Source organism: Canis lupus, chromosome 3, assembly GCF_003254725.2.
Source record: "Canis lupus dingo isolate Sandy chromosome 3, ASM325472v2, whole genome shotgun sequence".
In the NCBI taxonomy this organism is placed as follows: domain Eukaryota; kingdom Metazoa; phylum Chordata; class Mammalia; order Carnivora; family Canidae; genus Canis; species Canis lupus.
Window position 1 is genome coordinate 47,664,123 of NC_064245.1, and position 15,638 is coordinate 47,679,760.

The following is a 15,638-nucleotide window of genomic DNA, read 5'->3' on the forward strand; positions in this document are numbered from 1 at the left end:
CAGCATGGATAAACCTTGAGGATGTTATGTTAAGTGGAATCAGTCACAAAAAGGCAAAAGCAGTATGCATCTACTTGTATGAGGTAGATATGAGGTATCTAAAATAGCCAAGTTCATGGAAACCGAAGTAGAAAGGTTACAGTATCAGGAGCTAGAGGGAGGGAAGGGGGACTTGTTTAATGGGTATAGAGTTTCAGACTTGCACGGTAAAAAAGTTCTGGAGATTTGTTTCACAACAGTGTGAATATACTTAACACTACTGAGCTGCACAGTTAACAATGGTTAAAATAGTAAAGTTTAGGTTGTGTATATATTTTGCCACAATGAAAATGTTTATCACCCCAATCTCATAAATAGGGGGTTTACTGAACAATAGATTTTTAAATATGGAAACAAGATTATCCTGTTCCATATTTGAATGTTGAGGTGAACAAGTCTTGACAGATGTTTTTGACTTAATCCACCATTCTACTACAGAATCTTTGATCAAACTGAGCCTAAATATATATGCTCCTCCCTGTGGTTTCACTCTCTGGTCCTATTTCTACCGCTTAAATCCATAGGACAAATCTAATCTCTTGGTGGGTGGGTGGTGGCAGCTGCCATGGTGGCAGTAGGTACGATCGACTGACTGTGTGTCTCCCTTGGCCAGCACAGGACACACATTTGGATGTAGGCAGCGTTCCACAGTGATGACACAGAAAGCAGGGCTCAGGGAAACAAGGGACCTATTCAACCACATGAGTCATGGAAGTAGGATTTGAACCCAGTTGTCCCTAACTGCAGAGCCCATGATTCTCATGCTAGACCAGACTGCCCTGGCCAGGTTTTTTCTCAGCTATCTTTTCTACGAACCCTTGGTCTTTTCTCTTGTGGCTTTGTTCTGCATACCCCCCAGCCCCCAGCCCATTCCTCCTTTGGCAGCAAACACAGGTAGGTTCCCACCAAGTCCAGGCAAGCCCTCACTCTTACTACAGATGCTGCCCACCTTTCCTGTAATGCCCTACTGGACCCCACATCCTACAGAGAGAGAGGGCTATTGGCAGAAATCCATTCTAAGGCCCCTGAAGCCTTCTTCCTCACCACCTTCTCCCCTTGCTAAAAGAAGAAGCCTGCCCTGTTCTCTCTCCTGCAGTATTTCCTCCCGGGAGTTCCTGCAAGGGAAGATGGTACCATCTCAGGATTAACAGCCTGTTTGTTTAAAGGACTTATTACTGGTGCTTAATGCTATTTTGACAGATGAAAGTGAGTCAATTATAGCTGGAAATAGCTCTGGCTGCATAAGTTTCTTCTAGGGAGTAGCCCATTCCCTGTCCAAGGGACTGTTTCTCTTTACCATGGGCTAGCCCTTCTCCTTCTCTCATCTCCTCTCACCCCCAAACCATGTAAAGACTTTCCTCCTCTGGAAAAAGACAACATTTAAGGCACAGAGCCTAAATCTGTGAGATGGGGGTTGCTGTGGCAGACCCACGCTGTGACAGGGATGAAGTGGATGCTCAAGGAAGATCTAACAGGTCAACCTCCAGAATAAGGATGTGGTTCCAGTGAACCTTGTGTCCATCAGGTATCACTCTGCTCCATCAGCCACAAGTATGTCCACCTCTTTCTGAATGTTTCTCTTGGCTTTTCTTGGAGGCAATGGGTTTCTGTGCTGGCAACTCAACCTAATGAGACCAGTCAGTGCTGGTCGCAGGCTTGGGTGCTTCAGGGGTCACCTTTGTGAGACAGCAAGAGCCCTTTGTGAGTTGGTCAGAGAGCTTCCCTGGGTCACACTGAGTTATGCTCAGGCTCCAGTAAAGAGCAAAAGAGCATTTTAATGTCAGTGGGGATCTGTACAATGAGCTTACTTGTCCCCCTAGAGCAGGTCAGTAAACTGCCATTTGGTTGGATGGGCAGATGGATGCAGAGCCTGATCCCAAGCTGTAAGGTCAGGCATGTGGAGGGGTGTCTTTGTAACAGGTATCTTGAAATTAGAGCAAACTTAATACCCCAAAACATGCATGGGCTTCTCCCAGACTCTCCTCTCACAGAAAATGGCACCACTGTCCACCCATGTGCTCAAACTTTAATCCTAACAGCCATCCTGGATGTTTCTCTTTCTCTCACTCCTTAAGGTCCTTAAATAGAACCCATCAGTAAATCCTGCTGCCTCTACTCCAAAATTTTCAGCTGATCTGAGCTACCTGTTGCCTATCCTCCACCACTATCCCAGTCTTAGCCACAGTCAGTTGTGACCCAGACTAATGCAAGAGCTTCCAGCACACATTCCTCCTTACATCCTTGCCCCTCCTGGTTTATTCCCCACACAGCAGTCATGGGACCATCGTTCTCAACACAGCTCTCTGGGCAGATGAAACTCATCTGCCAGCCCTCCTCCTTTCTCCAGGAAGGGAGGCTCAGAAAGGCCAGGGGACTTGCTGAGGTCATACAACGAGTGAGTGGTAAGCTGAGATGGAAGTGCATCTGGGAAAGGAACATGGCCCACCAAGCCCCTCCCAGACTTGGTGATGGCCCCGCTGGCTTTGGAGAGGCGGCTCACCCGCGGACGGCGTGCAGCAGGCGCAGAGAGGGGTATGCAGTACGCACGTTGACGTGGTGCTTCAAGATGAGCTCGTTGACCCACTCAACACGCTCCTTGCCACCCCTGGCCATGAAGGCGGGAATCCACAGGATGCTGCCATTGAGACTGCGCAGCCGCTGTAGCAGCTTCTCCCGCCAGGTGGCGTTGACCAAGTCCTCAAAGGCCCGTTGGATGACAGAGGGGTTCATGGTCACCAGGTCGGTCTTGAGCCCCACATCCCGGCCATACTCCTGCACGGGTGCCAGGTTGCACCTGTCAGAGAGAAAGGTGTCACAGTCCCTTTGGGAAACACAAGATGTTGCTGCTTATAGTTCATTTTATCCAACTTTTGCCTCCTCTCCCCTCCTCCTCATCCCCAAAGACCCAAGGGCATCTTCCAGCACCATCCCCCCCACCCCACCCCCAATCATCCCTGCTTCTTCTTCTGTGACCCATATGTTTACTAGGCTCTTACCACACACATAGAGCTGTGCAGGTCTCTGGGCTATACAATACCTGCCTTCTGCAGTTCCAGATCTAGTAGAGGACAAAGGAAGCTGGTAAGTCAGCCTCAGCCCACAAGACAATCATGCTACAGGCAGGTGTGACCTGGCCACGTTAGGTAACAGTGAGGGCTCTGAAGGCACACTCCCAGGTTCAGAATTCAGCTCTGCTACTTTCTACCTGTGTGATTCTGCACAACTTGCTTAACCTCTTTGTGCTTCCCTACCACAAAGGAATATGCACAACAGTTTGTTTAGCTATGATAAAGATCACAACACCCCCTCCCAGGGATTCAAGGAGTCGCCACATAGCCAGTACTTAGAACACTGCTCCACCACACTAAGATCTCAATAAACGTGAAGTAGTGTTATATTACTACAGAAAGGAGGAACATTAGGTGGTATTCTTGGAGGCGGTGACCACTGAGGAAAATCTAGGATGGATGAGCATTAATCCCTTTGTGGATGGGGCAATTAGAAGAGTGTTTCTCCAGCTTGCCAGAGCAGAAGAATCACCTCAGGCAGTAAAAATACAGATTTGCCAGGTCTCTTACCTGGGGATCCAGATTCAGCCAGTGAGCCTAGGAACTGATACTTATTTTTACAAGGTCTTCAGGTAACTCTTATGACCAAGCAGTTTAAGAAACATCATGCTATGGCATTGCAGGCACAAGAAGTGTATTTAAGGTCATAGAGGTGTGAAACAGTGTCGGTATTTAGGGGGAGGCAAGTGATTTGCTCTGCTTGGGGCATATTGTGTGGAGGAGATGAAGTGGAGAGGCAAGCAGAGCCTGTATGTCAGGGATGCAGTTCCAAGGGCAAAAGGGAGCCACAGAAGATTCTTGAGCAAGAGAGTAACATGACAAACTTGCATTTTAGGCAGCAGATAGACAACAATAAGATGAAGTTGTAGTAGGTATTGGATTGGATGGAATTAGGTCTGGGAGGACAAACTAAAAAGGCCATGACAATCTCTTGTTGAACTAGCCAGGGACCCTGGGTGGGAAACCTCTGATATCTCACCAGAGGCCTGCTTTGTGGGGGACCTTCCCACCTTCATGGGTCCAGCTTGGGTGTGCACACTGGAGCTTCTTGTCCATGCTGCAAGCTGATGGGACTGAGGTGGCCATGGAGTGCTGCTGAGGAGGGCTGGCTGCTGCCTGCATGGAGGATTTGATGGTGGAAAAGCCCTTTGACCAGTGGAATCAAGTCTGAGAAGCTAGAATAAGTGTTTACAGAATGGAGGCTGGAGACATGAAGACCAGGGCCATGGGTCATTGCCAAATGATGTGATCCACAGAGTTACCACTTAGCCTCCTTTCAAGCCAGGACTTTCTTCCTTCAACATTTGGGGAGAAAAGGTAAGACAATCAGAAAGAAAACTAACATCCTTGAGCTCCTGGTGTGTGCTAGCCCCTGGTCCTTTAACTAAGCTCATTTTATTCTGACTCAGTATTTTATTCTGAATCAGTATTCTGACTCCATTGCCTTACAGATGAGGAAGCCAAGGCCAGAATGTGCAACGTAACTTGCTGGAGTCCCAGAGCTAGTAGGAGGGCATCCAGGATTGTTTCTGATGTGTCTGACTCAAAAGCCTGTTTGGTGCTCAGACTAGACTCCCTAAAATAGCCACTGTCCCCATTCTCACCCTGGCCTTGCTATCTCTGACTGTGGCTACACATTGCAAGGGGGTGGAACTGCTTTGGGACAGCTTTAGGGGCCCCTGCCTCAGACCTCAGAAAAACGAGGAGTCATTTTCATGTCCACCAGTTTGAGACAATTATTCCTACTGTCCTGAAGCTTGGCTGAGCCAGGCTTCCAAGACATTCCCAAGAGCCTGGGACCTCTTCTGGGCCAACTTCCAAGTCCTAAGGGCAGGGTGAGATGGATTCAATGCAGTTCAGATCTACCAAATCTATCATGGGCCAGTGAGGGCTGTGGGAGAGGCAAAGAAGGAAGTGATGTGGAGCCTGCCCCCAGTAGGCTTCCAGGTTGGTCAGGGGAAAGGAAATGGGGAAGTGCATACCCAGCTACAATATTGGTCAGTTGGGGTGTCATCCAAGTGCAGTGCTGGAGACTCTGGGGGAACCCTGGGGCTGTAAGCAATGTGAGGCAGGCTCCCAACCTCACTCAACATGGGACCCGACTCATGGCAGGTGTTCTAGGCAGGTGTTTTGTGAGGGCCAGGTTATTCCCATGACCATGTCCCAGGGCCACTTCTTTAGTGAGGATGATGGGGACAGCTCTGCCCTGACGTGCCCCTCACTCACAAGGCAATTTTCTTCAAGCAGATGGCTGGGGGGAATCAGGATGGGAGTAAGCTTGATCTAACAGTAGGCCAGGCCTCCTGAAGCAAATTCTGGGTGGACTGTGGGTGGGCTGCACTGCTTTTATGGGCATGGCTCTGGGCTGGAAAGGAGTCTGTCCCTTCCAGAAGCAGGCATGTCCACAGGTATAGGGTGAGGAGTAATCTGCTGGGGAAGGAGGCAGCTCATGTTTGGCTCTGACCCATATTGCCTGGGCCCACAGCATGAGCCCAGCTGCCCCAGCCTGCCATGGACCTATGGCTCTCTGCACCTCAGTTTCCTCACTGCAAAAGCCAGGGCAAAATAGAACATTCCTGTCAGGGTTGTTGTGAGAATTATATAAGTTAATGAACATGAAGTGTGTAGAATTGCACCTGGTACATGCTAAGTGCCTAATGAACATGACGATGATGGTGGAGATTTGTCTGTGAAGAGGCATTGGTTCATTAGGTGAGTGAGTGTGTGTGTGTGTGTGTGTGTGTGTGTGTGTGTGAGAGTGTGAGCACACAATGAAGTTTTGATCCCCAAACATCTGGGAATTTATTTTGTACATATATGATCCCGAGTGAGGCAGTCTCCTCAAGCTGCCCCTGAAGGCTCACGGGGACCCTGCGGGGACCAGCCTTCCTGTCCAGCCCCAATTCTCAGCAGTACTTGAGGTTGGCAACCTGTGGTCAGTCAAGCACCAGCCTCCAGGGTCCATGGATTGAGCTTCTTGCTTCTATACTTTTCCTCACGCTGCTTCTCCTGCTCACCTTTTTCACTTGCCAAAGTCAACCAAGAGGAATTATGCTTCTTCCAGAAGCCTGCCCTGAACTCTTCCAGGAGGCTGTTTTGCAAGCTCATTCTGTTTTGCACACAGGGCGTCTTCTCACTGTATAGTGTAAAGCGTTCTGAGAGGGGGGCAAGGTCTCAGTGTCTCCCGGGCAGAGAAGGCGCCCGATTAACGAGGAGCTAGGCAAAGTGATTGAAGACTTCAATTGACAGAGACCCAGAACATCTCATCAGGACCTCCTGGTGTCTGTTATCTCATGGAGACTGGAGCCTGAACTGGGAGCCCCTTGTCTGTGCCAGGCACAGGCTTGAACAGGTGTCCAGAGATGGATGGGAGCAGCCTGCTTTGGGGAGCTCATGGTCAGTGTGAGGCAGTTGGGGTGGAGACACAGGCTCCACTGTGCACTCTCATTCAGATAGGCAAATGCTACAGGAGAGGTAGTGTGGAGTCGTAGGGTCACCTCCTGGCACCCCACGGAAAGGCAGGGGAGGGAATGAACACTCAGTGTGCTCTACTGTGGGAGACACCATCCAGCACACTCACACATGCTGACTCAGGCAGTGGCCACAGAATTGCACCCCATTTACTCTTTGTGAGGGCTTTGGCCCATAGGATCCCCTAGGGGGAAGGCAGATGATTGCCCAAGTGGGATGAGCCCAGAGGAGTTGCCCTGGTGGGGTGGAGGAGCCAGTGCTACCACTCGGCATCGAGAAGGGTCTGTGCACAGTACAGTTTGGTAATTTTTCCCTAAAAGAGCACCAAGGTCACCTCCCCAAGACATGCAGGTGTGTGCAAGAGACAGACCTAAAGGTCAACGGACAACTTCATGGTGCTCTGGGGAGCTCTCCGTGTCTCAGGGCCCTCCTTTCTAAGCACGTGTGGACAGGTGTGGACATGACCTTTGGGAAAAGGCAAAGCAAACTGTGGCTGTGCTTATTCTCAAAGCGCAGTCCAAGCAGCAGCAGGAACGGTATTGGGAATGCAGAGTCTCAGGCCCCATCCCTGATGACTCTGCACGTGAATACACTCAGCGGACTCCTGGGCTGGTCCGAGTTTGCGAGCACGGGGCCAGAGCACAGACTATTCCTAATGGAAGGATTCCAACAGGCTGAGTCCAGCCCGCTCGTTTTACAGGTGATGAAACTGAGGTCCAAGTCATGTGACAAGTGAGCAGCAGAGCCAAGACTGGACCCTAACACCACATTGCTCATCTTGCTCTGTAAGTAGCCGCTGGCTGGAATCTGCCCTTGCCTCTGGAAAATGCTAGGGCAGGGCTGGGTGGAGCATGCAAACCTCACCACTGAAGCTTGTGACAAAGTAAGAGGCGTGGCTTACAGGTGTGACACCACGTCAGGAAGGCCTCCCATTCCATGTGCCTGGCACCCATACTTGTACCCTCTGCATGCAGCCTTAATACCTCCGTCACCCCACTCCACCTTTGCTCTGGCTTCCATCAGACAAGAGCAAGGAAGCCCTGCTTCCTTCCCCCCTTGCATCCCACTCCATCCCTGAGTCTCCAGACTGGGGGCTTTAAGAATGGGGGTGAGCCACTGGCTATGCCAGGTGCAAGCAGAATCCGGCAAGGCTTCCGAACTAAAACAAGTTTGGCTGCTAGGCAGCTGTGGCTCTTCCATTGCGGTGGATGCAGAAGTAAACACACCATCTAATCCCACGTCCTGAAGTTCAGGGTGTCCTGTGAGATGGCCGATTCCCAAAGCCCCAGGACAAGGCCCTCTTTGCATCAGGACAGCCCCAGAGGAAACGTGAGATGCGGTATGCACTCCTGCCAGGGCTGGGGCACTGTTTGGTATGAAACTCGAGGCTCTGTGTGCCCTACTTCTGATGAGGGGACAGCAAGGCCTTGTTCTGAGTCTGTCTGGGTTGGGGGTCAGGTAGCAGGGCCATTGGTAACTGACTCCAAATGTGTCCCCAGGGGAATGAACAACGAGAGCTGATATTTCAGGAAGAATGATGGTCAAGTCCAAGTTTCTCTGTCCCCCCACCCCCCACTCACTTCCCAGATTTTGACTACAGGATAATAGTTACTGGCAGAGCACCACCTTCAAGAACACTTACAAGAGGTTTGTAAACTTGGACTGACAACTGGCCGGCTGAGGCTTTTTCTAGGGGTCAGCAAACTTTTTCCGTAAAGGGATAGATAATAAATGTTTTAGGATTCTGGCATTTGTTCTCTGGTTGCAATACTTCAACTCTGCCCAACTAATCTAGCTATTGAGGATATGAAAATGAATGGGCACAACCATGTTCCAATAACACTTTATTGATAAAAACAGGCTGTGGGCCATAGTCTGCCTACCTCTGTGCCAGATTAGGGATTCTCAACCTTGGCTGTGCACCAGAAACATTTAGGCTCCCTGGGCCACATGCCAGGGCTCCAGATCCCTCAGATTGACTTGACTGATCTGGGGTGCAGTCTGGATACCTCAAGAAATTCTAATGCACAAACTTGAGAATGAGGACTAACCCAAAGCAATGTCTCTGTCTCTTGTTTCAACCTCTTGGGACAACTGGCCATGCTCAACTTAAAAACTGCCTGTGGCTTTGCACCCAGAGCCCCTGCTGCGGTTACCTTATGACAAAGCTGTGTGTGTCAATCTCCTGCCCGCAGCCACTGTTCAGCAAGACCCCGGAGTTCCCCACGATGGCACAAGTCCGGAAGTGCTTGTTCTTCAGGGGTGAGGTTCTGGGGAGGAGATCGTAGAGGTTCTGGGACACGTTCATGGTGCTGTCGCGGTCAAAGATGTAATGAATAATGTCTCCGGGCTTCAGGGTCCCCTTGAGGACAGAGATGTCCTTTTCAGCATCCAAGAACTTTAAGATTTGCTTCCTACAAAAACCAAACACACGTGAGGAAAAAGTTTCCCTGTTGCTAGCTGCCTTTTGCCAACCCAACTTTTGCTGTCCCCTGTCACCTTGTAGCGTGCTGCAGCCAGTACACAGGTGAAGCGGAGTTCAGGTGCCCTCTGAGGATGGGTTCTGGGTGGGGAGCATCAGAGATGGCCCAGAGGCAATTATAGCGGGGGCCAGTCTGGTTTTGGGGGGTTATGGCCTCTTCCTATGAAGGGCAATAACTGCCCAGGGAGATAACTCCATGAAGACATATCATGAGCTCATCATAGAAGGCCCTGTAAAGAAGGGTGATCCAGCATTCTGGTTTGCCCAGGACAGCCTGCTTTTAGCATTGAAAATCTCATGCCCCAGGGAGCCCTTCCCCATCTTGGACAAATCCAGACAGTGGTCACTGTACTGTCATTTCCCTCTCATGGGGTTCTGGGAGATCATCTGACAGGAGGTCCTGATCCAGGAATAGGAAGCCAGGATGACACCTGTCCTTCACTCCTCAGTCATCTGTTTGCTTCCACAAAGATCTTCTCTGGGCAAAGGGGTGAATGGGAGTGTGGATACTGTGAGGTGTGTCAACCCCTCTACCTTTGAGAGACTGAGAATGTGGCCTGCCGTCCCTGAACTAGTCCGTTCCGTGGAGGGTGCTGCCCTGTCTTCCACTGCTGTCTAGTTCGGGGATTGTAAAAATTGATACCTCTCTGGTCCCTCAGAGCAAGTTCCTTTGTGCTGTTTCAGAACAAAGATGAGCAAAGCATGGCTCTCTAGGCTCTAGGATGACTTTGATTGGGGTGGGGGTGGGGGGGTGGAGTTCTAGAATCATCTAGCACAGTACACAACAGGAATGAGGTGTGGTCAGAAAGAGGGTAGGTGTCTTCTTAGAATCACCTGGGGAGATTTACTCAAACCACCCAGGCCTAGCTGGGTGTTTACTGTCTGACTCTCCTAAAAGATCTTTAGAAATGACTTAAGTCATAGAGAGAAAGAAATTTGGTACCCACATTAGCCTAAACGAACTTCATTTCCTGCAACAAGCCCTTATCTAGCATAGATACAATGATGCCAGTCTTCTTTTCCACAAAACCTTCCTGCACTTTGCAAATGTGAGAATTTGCAAGATGGTTGCCCCATCGTGTAGATGGTAATACTGATGCCTGAGAGCCTGTGTGACTGGGGATGTTGACAATCTGTGGTGTGTCCCAGCAGGGTGCCCATTCAACAACCCACCCCACCCCCACCCTTCGGGAAATGATAAATCCAGAAGCGCTGGGCTCACAGCTGAGAAATCCTGACTTTGAGAATGGTTCAGGTCTCTGCATCCTTTCTCAAGCTCGCAAGTGGCTCTAAAGTGTACCCGGATTTGGGAGCACTCTGGCATAGCCAAGGGGCAGCTAGAATGCTGGGTGGGGCCCAAGGCTCTTCTTCCACTAGCCTTTCCTTATTAGTGACCTGGGATCTATAGCCATCATGCAGGAGAGGCACCCCCATGCTGAATAATTTGTATCTCTGGATGGGAAAAGAGGCATTATACTTATTCACTGCCCTTTACCAAGGATTATACAACTTGACAAACTGATACAGTGTGATAATTGCTAAGACCTCCATAATAACTTACCCCAAAGTATTTAAAAGTAAGGAGAGTCCCCAGAAACTTCATAAACACCTCTGTGAGCGAATTAATTTATAACTAATTATGAAAAATTACTATCAATTATTAAACATCATTCCAAATCACTCACAGCATCTTTTATGAAGAATAATTTTGGTGATTAATTGAAAGAAGCTGAAGGAAATTCTTTTCTCCCCCTGGGGAAAGGCACATTGTTCCTGCCAGGGTGGCTGTGTGTTTGCAGGCTTCCGTGGTCTGGTCTCTGAAAATGTGTATGTGTGAAGCGTCCACTTGTCTACCCGGTGGCAGAGGAAGGGCCATGGGGATGCAGGGAGGATTTCACTCTCAGATGGTGTGGTGGGGGGGTCCCCCCAAATATATATCTACTTCCTAACCCTCAGAGCCTGTGCTGTGGCTTTATTTGGAAATAGCATTTTTGCAGATGTCATGAAATGAAGGATGGTCCTTCATCAAGATGGTCCTGGATTATTACCCTGGGCCCTAAAGCCAATGACAAGTGTCCTTACAAGAGGCAGGAGAGGGAAACACCCAGACATAGAGAAGACCATGTGAGATGGGGGCAGGGATTGAAGCGATGAGGCCACAGGGCCTGCAGAAGGGTTGGGGCACCGCCCGCCCCTGCGGAGGGGGCATTTGGAACTCGGGCCTCAGAGCTTCGAGAGAATATGTTTCTATTGTCCTAAGCCACTTAGGGGGCAGGGATTGCTTAAGAGCAAGCCAATCCTGGGAGACTACTGCAGGTATTCCACTGACCAACCTAAGGGTGCTGCTGATCCAAGGGTGAGTGACGTAGGCGTGCAGCTGGTCCACCCAGGGGGCCTTAGAAAGGGCACTGGTGAGGGTGGCAGAATGATGGCAACAGGATTTAGTTCCTTCAGATGGCTTCTCAGCTCCTGGGTCCTGGGTCTCACACCTTTCTAGCCGCACTCCCCTCTCCCCACCGCCCCCCCCCCCCCCACCAGCCACCATCTCACTGACCTCGCCACCCACGTTTCCTACTTCCTACTTTGGGTTCCAGCAGCACTGAGCACAAATAGCAGACGTCAGGCTGTGTGTGCAAGCGGGACGCAGCTTGGCATGCCTGGCAAACTCCTAATTACCTTTCAAAACCCACTGCTCCTTTCCTGGCTATCCTGCTTAATCCCCTTACAAAATGAAGTGTCCTCTCCTCAGTGTGATCTCTGGATTTCCACCTATTCATGAGATGCACCTAATGTGTGCATCACATGGCACTGTGCTGCCTCATAGCTGCATCTCCCCGCCAGCATGTCCGGCTCATGTCAGCACCCCAGGGCCCCCAGTACGATGCCAGGGTTATCCTGACCAAGCTTTCCTGGGTCAGTCGTGGCTACATGAAAGTCAAGTACTCAAACTGCTGACACTGTAATCCCTTCTTTACAGCTCTCCGTCCCTGCCAGCCAGCAGTGACTACAGAGTTCTGAGACATCACCCTCGAAAGCTCAGGACAAGAGTGCTCTCTGGCTAAGCACACCTCTTCTCTTCATGTCAGCTCCTGGGTCGCCTCCACAGAAAGGCGGCACAGGTGCCGGGCTGGCGCAAGCAGGAAACGTCTCCTGCCAGAGAAGGACTCCTGCTTTGCATCCTCTGGGAGAAGCCACCTGTGGTCTCCACCCCCAGGCTCCTGCTGCCACAGATCCGAGGGCCTCGCTCCTTCTGGAACCAAGGACCTCAGCAGGGCCACCTCCCACGCCCCAGTCACTGCACACATGTGCTGGGCTGCTGGGCTTGTCTCAGGTTTTTATTTCCAATTGATCGCTTACAGATGACACTTGTCTCAGCGGGGGGTAAACATTTTATTTCTATCCTGACTTCTTTAGATGATGGAGAGCGGCAATTTGCTGGCTTGCGCCAAAGAAGGCCAAGGCTGTCTCTTGTCCTATAGGTAATTACCACTACCTGATCCTCAGAGAGAGCGTCTGGTTGTGCCTCCATTTGGCCGAGGCTGGCTGGATGTTGTGCTTAATGCTTTCATTACTTCTGTCAACAACAGCTGGCGACGAGGAGCCATTTATTACAACTTCAGCTCTGGAAGGGAAAAGAAAAAAGAGAAAGAGGGTAGACATGATCTGTTAGCATGCCGATGACAAGTCTAATAGTTTTGTTTTTGCACGGGCTTGGATGTAAACTTCGGGAGAGCAAAATTGCAGTTATTACCTGAGAAGGGAAGGAAGTCTATTTATCCTCTAGAATGCACAAACTCTCTCCCTCAGGTATAAGCTGCATACAGTTTGGAGATGGGGGAGGGGGTGGTGGAGAAGGAAGGAATGTTTTTCCTCCCGACATCCCCGCCCCAGTGTCTCCTCCCAGTGAAACCTAGCTGTCACTGTTGGAATAGTAATAGATCTTCAAGTGACTTTTGCAAAAGTCCACAGTTGCATTAGCAGCTGGGTGTCATAAGATGGTCTACAAACTTAATAAAGAGAAAACAAAGCTCATACCAGGGGAATGCGATGCAGCCTGCAACTTCCCCTACTTCCGCTTATCCCATCACTACCTCGTTTGTACTTTCAGATGCCACCTCACACCTTGTTTCACAGTTCTCAGTGCTATGTCTCGCTCTATCACTAGGCTGTAAGCAGGGGAGCTCCCTCATTCATTTCTTTATTCCCAGTGGTCTAACATAGCAGGTGTTTAATAAATGTTTGTTGAATTGAAATTTGAATTTTACCCTGGGGGAGCCTGGATGGATGAAGGAGCTGGTTGGCCCTGTGTGCCCGAGGCAAATCACAGTTCTGGCTGCACACCATTTCTCCACCTGAATCAGGAACACTAGGTATTCCGGGTCTGCTTGAATTCTGAGGTTTGAAATCTATGCTAGTAGGTTTCTAAGAAACTAGGTTACAATTACATCTCTAAATGCAGCGTAGTAGCCAGCCTGCCTCTGTCAGACACAGATGCATGTGGGTCACATCAGAACTTCCTTTTGTCTGTGCTGACAGCAGATTCTCCCACTTAGAGTGATAAGTGGATTTGTGATGCCAAATTTTGGAGCTCTAAAGAGTTCAAACCAAACATCTACGTCCTCAGCATTTATCTCGAAAGAGCCAAGTTAAAAAAGACGCAATCCTTTTAACAAGGTCTACAGCCAATGCTCTACTTTGCTTTTTATAGGTAGAGAAGAAATTCAGTTGGGGGTGCAAATTGTCTCTGCACATTCTCCCCGCATACCTTCATTTCTCAATATTCCTTACTCTTCTGGCTGCTATAGCTGGTCTTGGATTCAAACATATGTAACTTTTGCAGAGGACTAGAAGAGGAAACAGAGGACCCGACCTTGGAAATGTTGCTGTTTCCATGAAAGGAAGCAGAAGGTGTGCATGAAAAGATTCCACAAGCTGTGTGACTGTGGATAAATCACTTTACCTCTCTGAGCTTCAGTTTCCCCATTTATAGAAAAAGGGTATAGAAGAGGAAGATATCTAACATTCAGGTTCTGGAATTCTATAAGGACCATGATGTCTCCTGCACCTCTCACTAACTGCCCTCTCATGAAGCTCCAGGAGGAGCTGCTTGTGGCTTTAACCCTTTGGTACTGCCTCCTTCTGCACAGGCCACAGGCAGGAGCAGTGATGCTCAGGACCACAGATCCAGCTGCCACACCCCAAGAGCACAAACTTCACTGCAGCTTAAATCTGTGATAGAAAAACTTGACTGCTTGTGATGGGGCATTGTCTTCCTAAGGGGCTAGCTGATGTTCCCATTGGTAATAAGTGACCAGAACCTGGCCTCTTATGGCTTGATGTGGATTTCATCTAAAGTGAAGCTCCCTAGAAACTGGGGCACATTGGGTGATCCCAGGCTCTCTGAGGCCATAAGGTTTTGCAGAGGTTCCTATCCTGGATGCTTGCCCAGGGGATTTGCTTGGAAAACTCCAGAAGGAGTTTCTAGGCTTCTCTGGGACAGAGTGGAGGAGGTGAGGAAGGGAAAGAGGTAAACACTGGCATGACTATTGGCAAAATTCCATTTCTCTCTCCACTTCCTAGTGAAACTGTGGAGGGGACCTGGCACTGCCAACCATGGTCTTCCTGGATGTCAACCCTGGCTCTGTGGCTACTGAGGTAGGGGACTTGGTCAAATCACTTCAGGTCTCTGGCCTCTGCCTTCTTCTCTGTAAGATTGAGGGGATGGATTAGGTGACCCAGGAACCACCTCAGGTCACTGGTTTTACATGCTTTACATTGCACAAACCCAGCTGGATTGGGGAGTTGTCCTAATTCAATGAGGAAACAGGCTCAGGGGGAGAAATAATTTGCCCATGGCCCCATTTAACAAGCACAGGAAATGAATCCAGGTTTGACTGGCTCTTAAGACTCTTTCTTCCTGCTTCTCATAATCAATTTTGATTAAGACTCTTCCACCCTCAAGTTACCATGGGGCTTAGCTGTGGCAAGATCAAGGGGCAAGATCTTTTTTCTCCAAAAGGGGACGTTTTTTTCCACAGTAGAGGAGAAAGAAACTTAGGCCACATGGCCTTCTCTCTCTCTCTCTTTTTTTTTTCTTGCATTTAACCAGGCATAGTGTGAACTTCATTTGTAGCTTCCAGGTAGTTAAGAGGTCATTTGAGATCTAGAAGCAATGATGTCAGGGAGAGAGAGGTCACTTTCCTGAATCATGTGGGGTTAGGAATGGATATATTGAATAGGTCTGATAGGGTCAAGAAACCTAAAAAATATCTATGTAAGGGCAAATAGCAGACTCTACTCCAAATAATTTGGATTTCTCATTCCCAGACTGACCACGATAGGATATTTAGGAAGTAAAACAAGGCCTTCATTTTTAGTAGTGGTTGCTTATGTCAAATAATGTGGCATTCTTTCTTCCTTTCAATGTTCCTTGAGTTCAGGCTCATAGACTGTAGGTCAGAGCTATGGGACAGTTGTCATCAGTGGACAATGGGGACTCAGAGGTATGGCCCAACTATAGTCAGTGGCAAGTGGGGTCTGTGGCTTGCAAAGCATTTGCTCACTCCTGTGTATTGAGC

At 49.4% G+C, this 15,638-nt stretch overlaps 1 protein-coding gene and 1 long non-coding RNA gene across 2 annotated transcripts in view; one reads left to right on the forward strand and one right to left on the reverse strand.

The window, feature by feature from the left end:
- The window catches only part of ST8SIA2 (ST8 alpha-N-acetyl-neuraminide alpha-2,8-sialyltransferase 2), a 65,773-nt gene that overhangs the window by 16,958 nt on the left and 33,177 nt on the right, over positions 1-15,638 (reverse strand). Inside the window, exons 3-5 of the mRNA XM_025437686.3 lie at positions 12,554-12,682; positions 8,735-8,992; positions 2,540-2,833 (exon numbers count right to left, since the gene is read on the reverse strand). Coding sequence (XP_025293471.1) covers positions 2,540-2,833; positions 8,735-8,992; positions 12,554-12,682 — 681 coding nt within the window. The remainder of the gene's footprint in view (positions 1-2,539; positions 2,834-8,734; positions 8,993-12,553; positions 12,683-15,638) is intronic.
- Positions 1,805-13,530, forward strand: LOC112653494 (uncharacterized). The gene is made up of 3 exons (XR_003132230.3): positions 1,805-4,424; positions 7,279-7,363; positions 12,038-13,530. It is a non-coding gene; the product is annotated as an uncharacterized LOC112653494 (long non-coding RNA).